At 44.4% G+C, this 16671-nt stretch overlaps 1 protein-coding gene across 9 annotated transcripts in view; it reads right to left on the bottom strand.

Moving 5' to 3' along the window:
* BLTP1 (bridge-like lipid transfer protein family member 1) overlaps positions 1 to 16671 on the bottom strand; it is a 143718-nt gene that overhangs the window by 14611 nt on the left and 112436 nt on the right. For 5 of the 9 annotated variants that reach the window (XM_066233732.1, XM_066233743.1, XM_066233754.1 and 2 more), the window contains 15 exons: positions 16300 to 16526; positions 15431 to 15631; positions 15122 to 15252; positions 13539 to 13662; positions 11486 to 11595; positions 10771 to 10861; positions 10190 to 10252; positions 7972 to 8213; positions 7207 to 7422; positions 5396 to 5573; positions 4807 to 4903; positions 3604 to 3765; positions 2963 to 3102; positions 1708 to 1909; positions 274 to 474 (listed from right to left, as the gene is read on the bottom strand). In XM_066233732.1, the coding sequence (XP_066089829.1) occupies positions 274 to 474; positions 1708 to 1909; positions 2963 to 3102; positions 3604 to 3765; positions 4807 to 4903; positions 5396 to 5573; positions 7207 to 7422; positions 7972 to 8213; positions 10190 to 10252; positions 10771 to 10861; positions 11486 to 11595; positions 13539 to 13662; positions 15122 to 15252; positions 15431 to 15631; positions 16300 to 16526 (2385 nt within the window). The remainder of the gene's footprint in view (positions 1 to 273; positions 475 to 1707; positions 1910 to 2962; positions 3103 to 3603; positions 3766 to 4806; positions 4904 to 5395; positions 5574 to 7206; positions 7423 to 7971; positions 8214 to 10189; positions 10253 to 10770; positions 10862 to 11485; positions 11596 to 13538; positions 13663 to 15121; positions 15253 to 15430; positions 15632 to 16299; positions 16527 to 16671) is intronic. The other 4 variants (XM_066233783.1, XM_066233794.1, XM_066233775.1 and 1 more) reach the window with 4 other exon arrangements.

The following is a 16671-nucleotide window of genomic DNA, read 5'->3' on the forward strand; positions in this document are numbered from 1 at the left end:
TTCTCCTCCTCTCCCCCTCCCTCTCTCTCTCTCTTCTCCTTCTGCAGCCATAGCTTGACTGATCCGAGCACATCGCCCTGGGGCGCTGAGGATGACTCCATTGAGCCTCCACCTCAGGTGCTAAAAATAGCTCAGTTGCAAGCTTGGGCCTCAGATAGGGGATGCTGGGTGGATCCTGGTTGGGGCACCTGTGGGAGTCTGTCTTTATCTCGCCTCCTCTCACTTAAAAAGAAAGTGTTATAGAGTTGATAAAGGCAAATGTGCAGAGTGTACCTAAGCCTGTAGAGCCCGACGTGAGGCCGGAGACGGTGGCTTTCTGCTTGCCAGCGCCATAGGGGTGGAACACGTAGAGGGAGAAGTCGGACATGCAGGCGGTGAAGCTTAGGCCGGATGAGCTGCTGCTGGACGTGGTCAGGTCGGACTGGCTGCTGCTGTGCCGGCTCCTGCCGAGAGGGCTGCCCAGTCCTGACGAGCCTGCAGCCAACAGACCCCCAGGCCTTATAAGCCACAGAAAGTCAGAAAGCCCAGCACTAACACAGTCTGGGAGCCAAACACGACTTGAACAGAGAATAGAAGAACTCAAACATGAACTCAATAGATTCCAGTTAATCTACTTGGTAAACCAGGTTTGATCACTGAAACAATCATTTATACATGAGACTGGTGGACTCCACAGCTTCCTGTTTCTTCTCTCCTTTGCGGAAGAGGCACAGATAGTTGGGGTTTCAGCAAAGTAGGCAACAAACTGGACAAACTGTAAACAAATCTAAACCAAACAGCTGGATCCACATTCTAGTAGAAATAGTGGAAGCAGCAAGGTGCACAAATGCAGTTCCACTTCCTGTGATAGCTTGGGCGCACTGGAGGACACTATGCTCAGTGAAGCAAGTCCCTCAGAGAGAGACAAGGACCATGTGATTTCTCTATGTGGACTCTAAAGAACAGGATAAATGAACAGGACAGAAACAGACGCATAGTTACAAAGGTCAGACTGATGACTGCCAGAGGGGAGTGGGTCTTGGGCCGGTGACGAGCTGGAGGAATGGAGAAGTACAGACTGACAGTTACAGAATGGTCACAGAGATGTAAAGTCCAGCCCAGGGAACACAGTCAGTAATACTATAATAACTATGCATGGTGCCGCGTAGGGATTAGAAATACTGGGGGGATCGCTGCGTCAAGTATATGATTGTCTAACTACTATGCTGTATGTACATTGGAACTATACTGCTCACAAAAATGAGGGGACCAGGGAACGTGCAGACACCCCAGTACTCTCAACTTTTGTCTAGTGCATTTTCACCAATGAAATAAAAGTTGGTTTTGCATTTCATTTGCATAATCAAACAACTTTCTTTGACTTGTTTGCTTTTCTGATGTTCTTGTTTAATAAAAAAAAATCAAATGCTTCTTTTTTTATCGCTTCATATTCATTCTGAAATATCCCCTAATTTTTGTGAGCAGTATAATACATAATACTGAATGTAGACTGTAATTTAAAAAAAACAACCCTACAGAAATGTAAAAAAAAAAAAGCAAAACATTAAAAATCTCTCTTAAAGAACAAGTGTCCTCAGTGGCAAAAATTACTGTGGGTGAACAGGCTAACTCCCAGCATGCTTTAAGCAGAAACCCTAGGCGACTATCTGAACAGGGCGCTAGATAGTACCTGGCGCTATATGGGTGGGTAAAAGGAGGTTTCTTTACCTGGCGTTCCTGTCTTGCTTGCAGAGGCCTTGGCTCCACTCTGAGTGGCATTACCTCCAGGGGACAAAGTCTCAGCAGGATACGTGGTCCCTAAAGTCTCCAGTTCTCCCCGGTTTGAAGAGAACACCAAGTCCAGGGATGGCAGCTTCAGCATGCATTCTACTCTTGAGACTGGTAAACAGCTGAACTTGATCTGTGAGGGCTAATGTGCAGAAAGCCAAAGAAAATGTTCTGGGCTAAACCATTTCACACTGGATGCCAAAACTCCCATTTCCATTTCAGTCTGCATATACCAAATTGACTGACACATAAAAGGATTTTGTGTTCACTGTATTAGCTTTTGCAGACATACACAGGAGATAGTAAGCAATGTATTAACATCATGGTATCATTTTTAAAAACGAAAGTATTTGAAGAGCTCTGAGTGATAAATATTTAGGTATTTAGATAATTCAGATGTTATGTTCACATCATACTTGTTCATAATTAAGTCTTTTAAAGGAAATAATTTCCTTTATACTAAAATTTAGAAAGACTTGTATTAATAAAAGTTTTATAAACTTCCGAGACACCCCCTCCCCCTTGCACGTTTAATCAGATCTTGAGAAAAGCAGAACACCAGAAGGAAGCCCCTCTGGCCAAACTGCTCCTGGAGGAAACGGTTTGGTCAGTGATCACGAGGGTTTCTTTTATTTTGAGACTGATTATAAGATTTTAATTGAAGGTAAACTAAACCTTCAGGTTTAGATATGTGTAGTTTTTAAATCCTCTTGCTTAGTTGAACTCAATCAGAAGCTACCAATATACTCCCGAAGACCTACTGACAGGCCTGTATTTTAAAATAAAATAGAAAATAAAAATGACATGACTCTTAGCGGAAATCTAACAAAGGCACTATTCTGACTTTATATCTCAATTACACTTTATATCTGCCCCAAAAGGACCACAATGGCAAAAAATACACACACACACACACACACACACACAATGCTAAAAAAGAGGGAGGGTTAATTTATGTATTTTTCTTTTTTCCACAAAAGTATGAGATCTAAACTTTGAAAACCCTCCTTGGCAGAAAAGTGAACACACATAAAACTGCACAGGTCCCTGGGAGTTCCGCAACCTCTCAGGCACGGTATATACGAGGTCCGGGCCATGGAAGAACCATGGAAAGGGACTAATTTCGGAAAGGTTCAAATCAACGCAAGCCACACATTCTCTTCTCTGGAATAGAAGAGGTAAAAGAAGTGTCCACCTGCACTCGGACATAAACCACGACGTCCACGGGGAAGGAGGAGTAGGCAGAGGTGGACGAGGACACCAGCGACGTCGTGGACTCCTCCAGAGGGTCTGGAATGTCAAAGTGCCCCATGTCTTCATCCTGGGAGCTGACAGCTGTTAGAACAGTGAGTTTCAAGTTCCATCATTAGGACAAGTGCCAGTCCTGCGCTCAGGGCTACGCACGCATGCACAGCAGCGCTGGTTCTGTGGCCCATCACGCAGCCCTCCCTTCCCCAGGGCAATCTCCTGCTCATCGCAACAGCCCCGACCCCACACTGCGACACTGGTCATCCCAGGGAAACACCTTCGCCCTCGGGGGCTGTCCAGCCTGAGAGATGCCCCAGGAGCTAAGGATGGGATTTTGTCATGATTAGCTGTGGCTAGGGGAAAGTCCTATAACCTCATCAGGACTTGGTTTCTTTACTTGTAAAAGAGGACAAGCTGATCTCTCAAGTTCTTTTCCAGTTCTATAAGTCTTTTATATTATCACTGAATCTATTATAAATAACATATAACTATTATAAATAACATATAATGCCACTACAAGACCCTTCTAAATACTAGTACCCCAAAATATATGTGATGGGGAAATGAGTCCATGAGGAGGATACTCACTTGTATAATTCCTTTCAATCGGTGTAATTGGGATGGTTTCCAGAGCCTTTTCCAGAAAGTCTAACAGGCAGGGACTGATGACCATCTCCTCTGGCAGGGACTGCAGTGCCACCCAGGCGTACAACTTGGCTGTTTTGACTCCCCCACTTCCTTTTCCTTTGGCTAGAACATTGACAAATGTGAGGTGAGTTTAATAAAATATACAACAATTTTGTGAGACATCAGAATGTTATGACACTTGACGCAGGTGAAGCACTGTGTACTGTGAAACCACACAAGAATGGAATGGAGACAGCAGGCTGACAGAGATGATGTATTGACGGTAGAATACAAAGCTGACTGATGACGTACACGACACAAGTGATTCCTACTTGCTCTAGTTCACAAATTTTGGTTTGGCTCCTCAAGCTTATACTTTGCCAAGTCTCTCACAGGCCATAAAAAATAAGGCCGCTTCAGCCATGTTGTGTCTAGGGTCAATCCTTTTCAGGGACGTCAGCTGCCCTGACATGAGAGCACTCCCACAGCCAGGTGGAGACACCCCCGCAGGAGAACTGAGGCACGGAAGACGGCACGGGACACGGCCGGCGCCCCAGGCCCAAGCAGGCATGTGGACGGCACAGCCCGCGCCGGAGTCTCACCAGTTGCTTTATAAAGGACTGTGAGTTCAGATTCACCCAACCAAATTGTTCCTGGATTCGTGATCCACAGAAACTAGGCTGGAAGTTATAAGATACCAAGTTTTGGGTAATTTGTTATGTGGTCAGGCCCACTGCACTCACTCTGTCTCAGGTAGTCTGATGTTTCTACCTAGATCACCAGCTCCCAAACTGCAGCTACATATCACTGTTTCTAACCATGCATGGATCTATAGATACTAAGTATTCAGTGCACCGAGTTTCACAACCGATGCTAAGGCAACGTCAATCTGAAAAGGAGTCCGAAGCAGTGGCCGCACGCGTCCCTCTGTGCACCGTGCACAGCCATTGGGCCTGCCTCCTCTTTTTCTGAACTGTGAATGTGACAGTCTCAGCAGAGCAAGCAGGTGATGACGGAGCATGAGGCTGTGGAGGGACAGGGAGAGCCGGCCGTGGCTGTGAGTACCTGCGGGCAGAGGTGGGGGCTGGGGAGGATGTAAGGTGTGAGTCCTGCTCTGGGCCGTGCAGGGTAAAGGAGGGAGGGAGGCAGCACTGTCTCGCATACCAGACAGCTTGGACTCTTTGGAGAGCGTTCTTGGCAAGGAAGATCCCCGGGAGGCGTTAGGCGACTCTGTCTTCAGTGTCTTGGAATTGTAATGCAACTGTATCGAAAATAATAAACTTTTAAAGTTAAAATCACCCAGATGAGAGAAACCAAGAAATGTAGGGAAATGGAGTCACAAGAGCCAGGTCTCACGCTTACAAGTTAGCACTGTGATCCCAGCACATTTCTTAGCTTTCTTTCATTTTTAAAATTTACAAGGTCACCTAGATAATACTGAAAGTTATTTCTAGCTTAACATTCCAGGCTTCTCTAATTCTGGAATCAAAAAATTGTTGTTTAATACAGTTGCACTGGGCAAGGCTTAGCAGACATACTTTAATATCAATGTATGAAAAGTTAATTTCTTTCTGCCCAAATTCTGTGGGAAAAGCTGTCTAAAAGGAGCGACAACCTGCAATTTAGACATCTACCTGTTAGAGAAAGTGCTGGAAAGCCTGTTTCATACAGCTGGTGAGGGAAGGGTACGCCTGACAGAAAACCACCGCAGACACCGGTCACCCGGCCCCACGCCCGGACACAGGCTCCATACCTTCACGTCCACTCCAGGGATATAAAACACTGTCGTTTCCAAGTCACTTGGCTTTGTCTGCAGTGACGAAGGCACTTTCTTGCCAGTCATTAAATGGGTGGTAGAGGCATAGTTAGTTTGGAACTTCTTTTTTGAAGGAGAATCTTGATCTAAACTCCTGGAACTTCTATCATAACTCCTGTAAAGAGAAAAATGTTTTATCTTTTTTTAAAAAATGGTATTTCTCTCCTTTCCTTCCATTTAAAATCAAACCATTATTTACACATGAAAGGGAGGGAATCCCTCAACGCAGGCGAGTGGGTAAAGCTGCTCGGGGTCCCCAGCCCCCGCGGAGGCTGTGCACGGGCACTGTCTCTCCCTGGTCCACAGGGCATAGCCAGTCACCGTTTTCTCCACCGAGGGCATGCCTGATTCACATGAACACGGGAAGTTGAACCAAATGAACTTGCCATTCACAGAGGGAAACACTGGAGCAACAGCTAGTGCCTGTGGTTTGTTACTGTTCAACCCAAAATAAACAGCTTTTGATCATCACTACCACCTTTGTAAGAATTTAATTTCATCCTGTGACTTTATAAAAGCCTCCTCAGACACACAGACTGCTAAAGACCTTCTATGGTGGGATGTTTCACACTGAGGAAGAGGGGAGAGACGGTGAGGTGGGCCCGTAGTCAGTCTCCCGCTTCTGAGACGGTCAGCCCCTGCCCCCTGGGCTCCATCCACATTCCCACCCACCTGCCGATCCTCATCATCTTCTCATAATTCTCTTACCGATTAGGAAAAAAAGGCAAAACAAAAATTCAAAGAAAAAATACTGGAACATCAAGCCTGTTTGCAGTGCTGATTACTTATTGAGAGGAGCAAATGGTAGGGCTGCCATCGTCCCTGGAGTACACGAGGGCCCTGGGTGCGACTGACCTAGGCTTTCTCAGTTCTCTGTGAATACATCAACACTCTCCACAACCAGACACCCCTGAGCACTGCACTGCTCCTACAACAGAAGTGTGCACAGCGCAGAGACCAATGCAGAATTCCAGAGGTGTAACCACCTGCATTCATTTTCTAGAATCTAAAGCAGACATCCATTTCTGGTTGCCAAAATATATTACACACTTGTCTAAAGAAATAGTATACTAGCCTGGCCTGTGGTGGTGCAGTAGATAGAGCGTGGACATGGGACACTGAGGTCACCAGTTTGAAACCCTGGGCTTGCCTGGTCAGGCATGCACGACAAGTAAGCAATAAACAAGAGTGAAGCAACTATGAGTCAATACTTCTCATCTGCCCCCTCTGTAAAATCAATAAATAAAATCTTAAAAAAAAAAAGAAATAGTATACTATACAAATACCAAACATTATAACTATGATTAAATGTACTCTTAAGTCTGGGGGAGGGATTATACTATACAAGATAGTAGTTTTTTTGTCGTTTTTTTACAGAGACAGAGAGTGAGTCAGAGAGAGGGATAGATAGGGACAGACAGGAACGGAGAGAGATGAGAAGCATCACTCATCAGTTTCTCGTTGCGACACCTTAGTTGTTCATTGATTGCTTTCTCATATGTGCCTTGACCACGGGCCTTCAGCAGACCGAGTGACCCCTTGCTTGAGCCAGCAACCTTGGGTCCAAGCTGGTGAGCTTTTTGCTCAAGCCAGATGAGCCCGCGTTCAAGCTGGTGACCTTGGGGTCTTGAACCTCGGTCCTCCGCATCCTAGTCCGACACTCTATCCACTGTACCACCACCTGGTCAGGCCAGACAGTATTTCTAACAAGTGAAATCACGTGTACCCTCTACTGACCAGTTTCTCACCTTCTCAAGCTTATATCATCGTGTTCTTGGAGGAGAGTGGTTGGGTGAAGCACACACTTCCCACTGTCAATTTCAACCCGTATGTCAAGTTCAAAGTCGATATTTCTCTCTGTGGCTGTGCTGCTGAGGCTCCGGTTGACAGGCGCTGTTGGCCAGCGCTCTGTGAACAGCTGATGGACAGCGGCAAAGCCTGTGGCTTTTTTACGGGACATATGTCTGCAGAAGGAACAAGTGGTCACCTCATTGTAATCAAGTGGGCAGACTTCCTAATAAACTATTCCCCAGCACGCTATGTGAGCAACAGTCTGTAAATATATCATGCTATTTTATAAATTCACACAGAACACTCAACCAGTTCATAGTAGCTGAATTCTTCCTCATTTGAGGGGTCACACTTTCCTCAACAGCTATGCTCTGAGATGTGTGACTGTGCCCAGCGAATGCCAGTGACGGGGACATGGGCACAGCCACTGTGCCGAGGAAACCGAATACGAGTGTGGACACCATTCTCGACATCTGGGAGAGACGAAATTTGCAAATTTTGAAAATCTTCCTAGATTTTATTAAAAGACAGAAGCACAAGAAAAGAAAAATAATGCCATATGAAGCTTAATGACATTTGTAAACTGTGGACACGTCTCTTAGTGTCATTCGCTGGGCTCCTTCAGATTTGTTTTTATGAAATTTAACAACAGTACATAATGCTTTAAGCTCAGTCCCAGATTCAGAAATGCTATCCAAGGATCTCAAAACAAGGCTACTCACGAGGGTTTCCTGTAAACGTAAAACCTCTCCCTGTCATGGTCTTCGTCCTTGTCAGAGTCTTCACTTGTGGAAGACAGACTGTCATCGCGCCGGCTGTCTTCAGGGTGGAAGGTGACGCCTGGTGGCAGGCTTGGGGTTCTGGGAGAACTGAACACAGAATGCGACCCTTCACTGCTGGCTGAGTAATGGGAGTGGACGTCCACGGTTACCGACAGAAGGTCCAGTTCTGTCTCCTCTGGAAACTAACCATCCAAAAAGGAGACATGAATCAGGTTCACATCATGAATCTCTTCTCGATTAAAAAAGGAAAAGTTCATGTTTAAGCATTTAAAAATGGTTTCAGAGTGGAATTCCCTCACTCTGAACGGAGAGAAAGGTCAGATTTATGAACTTATGAAATGGCGCAGCAAGGAAGGAAACGGAAGGTCAAACCACAGAAAGTCACACCGCCAACATACGAAACACTAGAGTGAAACTCGGCTTGGTAAGCACCAATCATCATACTAATTAGCATGAAGCATAAGTTAGACATGCTGTGGAGGCGAAGGAGCAGTGATCAGCTGTCATGAGAGGGCACGAGTGCGTGAGTGGGGGGGCGCCCACGTGCAGGGGCAGCGCTGCAGGTGCAGGGGGGGGGGGGCGGAGTATCCTGTACATACAAGGCCCCAACGACTGAAGAGAGCAAATAGCTTCATGATAAACACATTACTCAAACTCAAGAATGCTAGCCCATGGGGTAAACAGTGTGCATCAACACCATGTCACTGACTAAGGACTGCATCTCGTGGCCATTGCAGTTAAGTAGCTCAAAAATTGTTAAAGAAACAATTTTCGATTCCCAGTTTTGAGAGCTGCCTGACTATCCTCTGAGGTGATAAGCCTCTGTCAAGTGTAATGTGCAAGGTAAGTAATTTACTGCTGCTACTATTATTAGATACCTAGTGAAATTCTACTTTCCTAATTCAAAATTTCAGCCATTTGCTTTTCTTCACTGTTTATAATATACATGATACTAGGTAAACAAGTACATCAGATTTTAGTTATCAGCACATCTTCAACTTTTAAAACTAAGGTAGATAAACATTCCTTTGTTTTATATCTATTTTCTGTTTAATGATGCTAACGATCTACTTTGTAGTTTATCATTTCATATGCTGTATTTTATAAATAGTATTCACTGCTATTTAAAAATAGGACTTGAATCAATATAATATTAATGCATTTAAGAATCATTTAATCATTTCCTAATATAGTCACAAACTAATGTAATGTTATATGTCAATTATATCCATTTAAAAATGTTGGACAGGAAAATAAATCAACTTAGTAGGATCTACTTAATTCACTATAAATGAATTATTTATTTCCAAGTTTATTTTTTGAAAAGGAAATGTTTCTCAAGCTCACTATACAATCTAGTAGTTCTAAAACAAAATTCAGCGGAACTACGGGATACGTATTGAGACTGTAGCATAAAAGAGTCGGGGAAGAGAAACAAAATATATTGGGAAAAAGTGCCAGTTTTTTTAAAAGTAACTTAACAGATAAAGATTTATATATAATTGGTATATAGGTACATTTTTAAAATTCAATTTTATTTTTATGACATATTTAGGGAAAACATCTGGCTCATAAAAATGCTGATTTGACTGATAATCTCTGTATAGCACAGTCTACATACTGTTTTGAACATGAGAATAATATTCTGCATGAATTGCTTCTATACATTTTTTTATATCAGTGACTCAAAAGAAATAACATTCTATGATTAATTTGTTGTTCTGAGATACATTGAATTTTAATTTGAACTAGTTCAGTTTTTTTTTAAAGAAAATATTCATTTTGTGATTGAATGTGGAGAAAAATTCATTTAGGGATTAGAAAATAACTAATAAAATTGTATTTTCGGTTTACAGTTTGGTTGAGTTGATTTTGTAAGCTGATTTAGCCTTTTAATTTGGAAGGTTAAATCATTAAACTATAAAGATGTGTAAAACTAATATATACTGTGTGTGTGTGTATATATATATATATATATATATATATACACACACTTATATATAAGCTGTGACAGCTTATATAACTTAATCTTAAACCTCTATGTAAAATATTTTTGAGGGTTGCACTTAGTATGAAACGAGAGGAAGACATTCTGAAAGCAGATTTTCAGGGGGTTAATTAGTTGTAAAGCAGAATTTAGGTTGTTCTTAAGAAGTACCTGGAAATACCCTTCCCCAGGACAGCTGGACTGTGGTGTGCTTCCCCATACTCTTTTTTTCAACTTAAAATAATAAGAAAATTGATAAAAACTCACAGAAAGTAAAAAAACAATGGTTTAAAAGTAAACAAATATACAAAAACACCCCCCAAAACAAAGATTTTTAATATGTGATAAAATTAGAATACAACTTTCGATGCTAACTTTTTTACTGCTGGTGTCTGCTGCTATCTCCATATATTCTACACTGAAATACATAAATAATAAGATACATAAATATATAAAGTATAAACATCCCACATTTACATTTGTGTATAAGACCTAGTTTAATGTGGATTCATCATTGAAAGAAAAATTACTCAACAAGATGTCTCTACCTGAGAGTAAGCGGCCGGGGTCTTTATTCTACATGCAGAATGTGAACACGCGGGCAGTGCAGGCAACTTGCTCATGCACGGACACTTCAGCCACCACAGCCCACACTGCACTGGCAGGTCGAAGTTAGCATTCTGAAACCGCACAGCTATTCTAGTTCCATACTCATTCAGCCCTGCATATCCGACAAAGAACGTCGCACCTACCGTGTCTTGGATGTTGAAGGTGACTCGGGGCCCTGGGGACGCCGCGTCCACCCGGATCTCCGGGAGCTCCTCAGGCTCACCCACTCGAGAACTGCACGAAAAACAGGGGGTTCAAGAACAGGAACATTTTTTTTTTTTTTAAATCCCTGGACTTTCTTGAACTCTGATGAATGATATCACATTCTATTTCTAAATATTACCTTCCCCAAGGACTGAGCTTTTGGTATGCACTTCTGAACATCCATAGAAAATATCCAATGTTCTATGGACACAAGATACTTTTAAAACTAAACCATACACAAACCAATTTAGAATTTTTATTTTACAATATTTAATTACTAGCAAAAGAGTATTTCCTTCGATATGTAAAATTTGTCATTTTTCACATGTGAAATGTGTCTGAAATCACACCTTTTCTATAACGACCACCCTAGAGCAGCGGCTGCCTACAGGCACATTTTCGCTTCTTTGGAGAGCCTGGGAGTTCCACGTAAACTTGTGTAAAGTGCGATGTGCCTCTTTCTCGAGAAGCACACTATGCCTATGGCAGCAATGTGATAGAGGAATCCCTCAGACAGACTTCCAAGTTTGACAGCAGCAGCACTACTGAGGTCCAACTGATCACCTCCAGGGTGGAGCACAGGGATCAGCAGGGGTGTGGTTGCCATGGTGAGGAGCCCGGTCCCCGAGGCGTGCTGCTGGGAATAAACCTCACCTGGCCCTCTCCATCCGCTTCAGTGGGGGTCTCCCAGAAGCAGAAATCATCTTCGATCGGTTGTAACTCGGTTTGTAGCCCAAACCCCACTTATCTTTCAGGGACGCAGCCTAATGGAATGGAGAGGAAAAGGGTGATTACAAACCACTATAAACTAGGCCACTGACAAGTGACCTTCAATGTCACTTAGGGTAGAGGACCCAAGGAGAGCATGAGTCAGCTACTCTAGTCCTTGTCTACTGGGAGAGCAGAATGGTGAAAATACTGCCACCAGCAGCCAGAGGGGAGAGAGAAGAAGATGGAGGAAGAGGGGTAGAAAAATAAGGTGAGAAGAAACGAAATGATTAAAAAAGAAGGAAAAAAGGAAATGAGAATTACAAAAGAGAAAAACAACATCATCATCTCAAGCACCACCCAAGGGTCCCTGCGACAGGACTGCCCGCCACGAGAGGATGTGGGGACTGGAACTCTTCTGGCCTCCAGTGAGGAGCCCAACCCCGCAGAGACGTGTGTGCATAGCCAGAGGGCACACTAGGACATGGGGGGAACTCTGAGTGAGACCACCATGGGAACACATGTGTTGTTTCACCAGTGTCCTCAGCCCTTGCTCAATTTCCGAGTGTAGGCTACCTTCTGAATACTATACAAGCGCTATTTTAACTGTCTTATTTCTTAGGTACATAACAGCAAAAGTTGTAATACAGAATTATGCATTATAGATGATCACTACTCATGTATTAGTGTCAAGTCAGATCAGGTTTTATCTTTGATTTCAGTGAGACTCCAGGGGTGACCAAAGGAAGAGAATTCAAGCCAATAAACGCTGGGTCTCTGGACCTCCCCTTTCCTTCAACCCAACAGCTCCAATTCAGTCTGTCTGTGTGCACAGGGGGGCCACTCAAAACCTCATTCTGCCTAAGAAGAAACAACAGATGGTTCTTCTGTTTATTAAAATTGACTAAGCCTGACCAGGTGGTGGCGCAGTGGATAGAGCATCGGACTGGGATGCAGAGGACCCAGGTTTGAGACACCGAGGTCGCCAGCTTGAGTGCGGGCTCATCTGGTTTGAAGAAAAGCCCACCAGCTTGAATCCAAGGTCACTGGCTCCAGCAAGGGTTTACTCAGTCTGCTGAAGGCCCGCGGTCAAGGCACATATGGGAGGGCAATCAATGAACAACTAAGGTGTTGCAAAGCGCAATGAAAAACTAATGATTGATGCTTCTCATCTCTCTCCATTCCTGTCTGTCTGTCCCTGTCTATCCCTCTCTCTGACTCACTCTCTGTCTCTGTAAAAAAATATAAATTAATTTATTAATTAAAAAATAAAATAAAATAAAATTGACTAAGAACCCATTGATCTTTTTTAAAAAAGTGTCTTTTCCACTAACAAGACCACCTTGACCCAAAGCAATCTACCTCCATTTGCATGAGTTTTAGAATTGTTCTCAACTACATGAATATAACATATCTGTATATTTATTTCAATTATTGAGCAATTGGACTAAATCCCCAAAAATGTGGCAGATAGTGGGGTCAAAGACAAATAACTTGTTCTTTAAGAGACTCCAACTCTAGTAAGGGCAACTAAGCAAGCCAATGGTCAGTGAGAATGAAGCGCTGAGGTGCAGGCCGCTGTGGGGAGGGGCATGGGGCAGAGCGGACACCTCTGAAGACTTCACATCAGAGGAGAGCGAGTATGACCTCGAGAAAGGCAGACAAAACCCGGTAACTACTGGCATAGACTGCACAGTCCCGCTGTCTGGGTGTGATTCTTGGCTCCACAGTGACTGCCGGTGTAAAACTTTGGCCAAAGTACGTGACCACTCTCGGATCCCTTATCTTTAAAATGACATAGCTGCCCAGAGGGCTGTTAGGAGGAGTAATGGGCTGTTGCACACAGAGTGCTGTACACAGCAGACGTGAGGTGCAGAGACTGGGTCCTATTACCACAGCAAGGCAGGAAGAAAGAGGATGGCACTTATGTTTATGTATTTTCATAAAGTGGAAAAGGGCAAGTCTGCTTTAAAGAAATGCTTGGTAAACGTCTACTCACTCGCATACTGGACCGCCGCAATTTTTTCCGGACATCTCTTCGAATATCATTCACAGCGACAGACTCTAACTGCTGGTAGCGCTGAATCTCTTGGTTTATGGTTCCTTCACTCGCTCCTAATTTTCTGGATGCCAAACAAATATGGTAATTAATGTCAAGAGGTCACAAAGTAAGGCTGGTTTTTACTTGCCCCTTTTTCATTCTTTCACCTTTCAGAATATCAAAGGTTATGTATGAACAAGCCAAAAGCCTCCGCACGCATGCCGGCAAACTATAAACAAGCTCACTCTACTGTTTTAGGACATGGTTCCTACTCATTTCTGCATCGAGTCTCTCTGACCTTCTTATGAAAGGTATGTACCCGCTCTGCAGAACAATGTGTGCATATAAAATTCTACCTGTAATTTAAGCCTCAAGCAAGATTTTAGGGGAGGAAGTATATATTTGCTTCAAGTTATTTTTCCCTCCAAGAACAAAACAAACTGTAATGTAAGTTAACAGGAAAATGTGAATCACTGTATCATAATTAATTTATAGACAAGTTTTTTAGGTAATACCTTTCACCGTACAAAATGCATATATTTGGGTAAAGCCCTGGAATGCAAAAATCCACAAGTAAAGGTATATGAAGATTAAAAAGGATAAGGCATGACTATCACTCTGGGGAAACAAAAATTTCAAAGTTCGCCAAGAAGCACAGCCTCCTAGAGGAAGTGTTACTTAGTACTTAGTACTGTCCAGCCGGCAACAGAACAGGAAGTAAATTGCCACCACATCCTCCCTGCTCCTCACACCAAGCCCTTCCCAGGTTGACAGGCAAGCAGAACAGGCACATACTTGGAAGTCAGACCACACAAGTCCAAAGTCTAACTCTCCATCTTCTCCCTCCCAGTTTTCTCAACTATGTAGTTTGGATAATGCCATCTTACCTCATAGCAATGCTGTGAAGACTAAACTGAGACAGCATGTCAAATGCACAGCAGGTAGTTGATAAACGTTCAATTTGTTTCCCCTTTCAAAACTGTAAATTCCTGGCTCTGGTGGGGAGGCTCAATGGAGAAAGTGCTGACCTGGCACGCTAGAGGTCATGGGTTTAATCCCCGCTCAGGCACACACATGAAGCAATCAATGAATGCACAAGTAAGTGGAACAACTAATTGGAATGAGTTGATGCTTCTCTCCCTCTCTCCCTTCCTGTCTCTCTCTCTCTCAAATCAATGGAAAAAATTTTTAAATAGATGTGAATTCCTGAAATACTAATATTAGCAAAAGATGCGCATCTCCTTACCTATGCATGTGAAGATACGTGCTAGGGCACATGTAGTGTGGACGTGCATATATGCTGTAAGGTCAGTCACACGCTGCTCAGAAATGAGGCGTGACAGGCATGGGAGCCAGACCTCAGGCCTGACTTATAGCCAATGCATGCACAATCTCGGGCAGGACACGCACTGCTCTGGCCCTGCCCATCTCAGCTAGAAGCTAACGGCAGTCCTGGCCCACACCCAGGGCCCCCACATTTAACACCCCTCTGCCTCTGTTACTAGGGAGAACTGCATCCAGTCAAAAATCAGGACACATACTTAAGATCGTCAATGACTTTGGCCTGTTCGTTTAGCTCTCTGATGTCCACTACGCGCTTCAGAGTTTTTCTTCCCCTCAGTTCTCCGGGCTGGCTACCAGATGCTCCTTGTCTTCGGTATTCTACAGCTTCCTGGGAAATCAGAGCAAGCCCATCAGCACCGCCTGTGGTCACAGAGCAAACCTACACTACCCCCAAGGAGGCACCAATCAGAGCAGCATGCAAGAATCACAGGCATCTAGTCGAGTACAGTGATTGGGTTCTCCAGTGATTGCAGCCCTCGTGTCACGGGAACCTGGGGACCACCTACGTTTCCCCACGAGTGAGCTCTGCACACTTTCAAATGGGCCTGGCTAGGCTGAGGGGGGTCGCCCCACTCGGGGTCACACAGGTACTCTGCAGGCACAGAATAGCGCTGGTGGGGGGGCGTCAGGCCTAGCAGGTGGTTTACAAGTCGCTGCCCCAAGGTGAGCCTGTGGCCATCTCCACTTACTGAGCTTCCGTCGGAGCTCTAGACGACAAACAGCAACATTCAGGGGAAAGGTGATTTTAAAAGGTTGTAAAATTAAAATCAGAATAGACTCAGTGTCTTTCTAGCTATCAAGTACTTTCCTACTATAAAATGTACAGTGTAGACGGAAACATGTATTTTTCAAATGTACACCTTTTGTATGCATGTACTTTGCTTTTGAGGGTTACCTTCCGAGATCTCTATTAGATATGATTGACATGCCACTATATCCGGCCCTCTGCGTCGTACACCCAGTGAGCTGAGTGCACGCATGCAGTCATGCAGCCTCCGCCCCTCTCCCGGACACTTTCACTCCCCCACTTTCACCCCCCAGCAGGGCCTGCACTGTCTCTCTCCCCCCGCCCCCCCGCCCAACCCCCACTGCTCCAGCCCGAGGAAACCACTAGTCTACTCTCCGTCTCTATGGACTGCCTGCATCTTAGTGTCACTGTGACCTGCAGGTTAAGACACAAGTTGGTTGACAGACATTATTATGAAACAAGGAACTCAGTGAAAAGACAGTATAATGAAATTAAAAACAATATTATGAAATAGACACAGGAACTACCACTGCCTTCCTTCCGGCACAATAGCAACTACCACCTAACAACTAACACCAAGTTACCAGCACCCCGCCCAGGGGAGGGGCTGGTCAGGAGCTCACGCACCGTATGGACGGTGGGAGACATGGTGTCCACTTCGTCCTCGTCTGACAGGTCACCTATGGTCACAGAGTTCAGGTCGGCAATGTCGTCCAGGTCCTCCTCCCCCGTCAGCGTGGTCAGGGTGTTGCCCAGGGCGTTCAGCCTCTTGCCGATGTTGGGGTCCATGTGCACATCGATTCCACACATTTTCCACAGGACGTTGAGGGTCCAGGTTCCTGCACTACTGCTCTCTGAATGAAGAAGTGACATTTCTGGTCAGTCCTGAGTGTGGACATTTAAGTAATTCCCTATTTCAGGGACACCACGTCTGTGAGGGCATGGGCCATAGCACCGTGTGCTGACAAACAGCCTGCACTGTCTCCCTCGGGGGGCACC

This window comes from Saccopteryx bilineata, chromosome 1 (assembly GCF_036850765.1).
Source record: "Saccopteryx bilineata isolate mSacBil1 chromosome 1, mSacBil1_pri_phased_curated, whole genome shotgun sequence".
NCBI lineage: Eukaryota > Metazoa > Chordata > Mammalia > Chiroptera > Emballonuridae > Saccopteryx > Saccopteryx bilineata.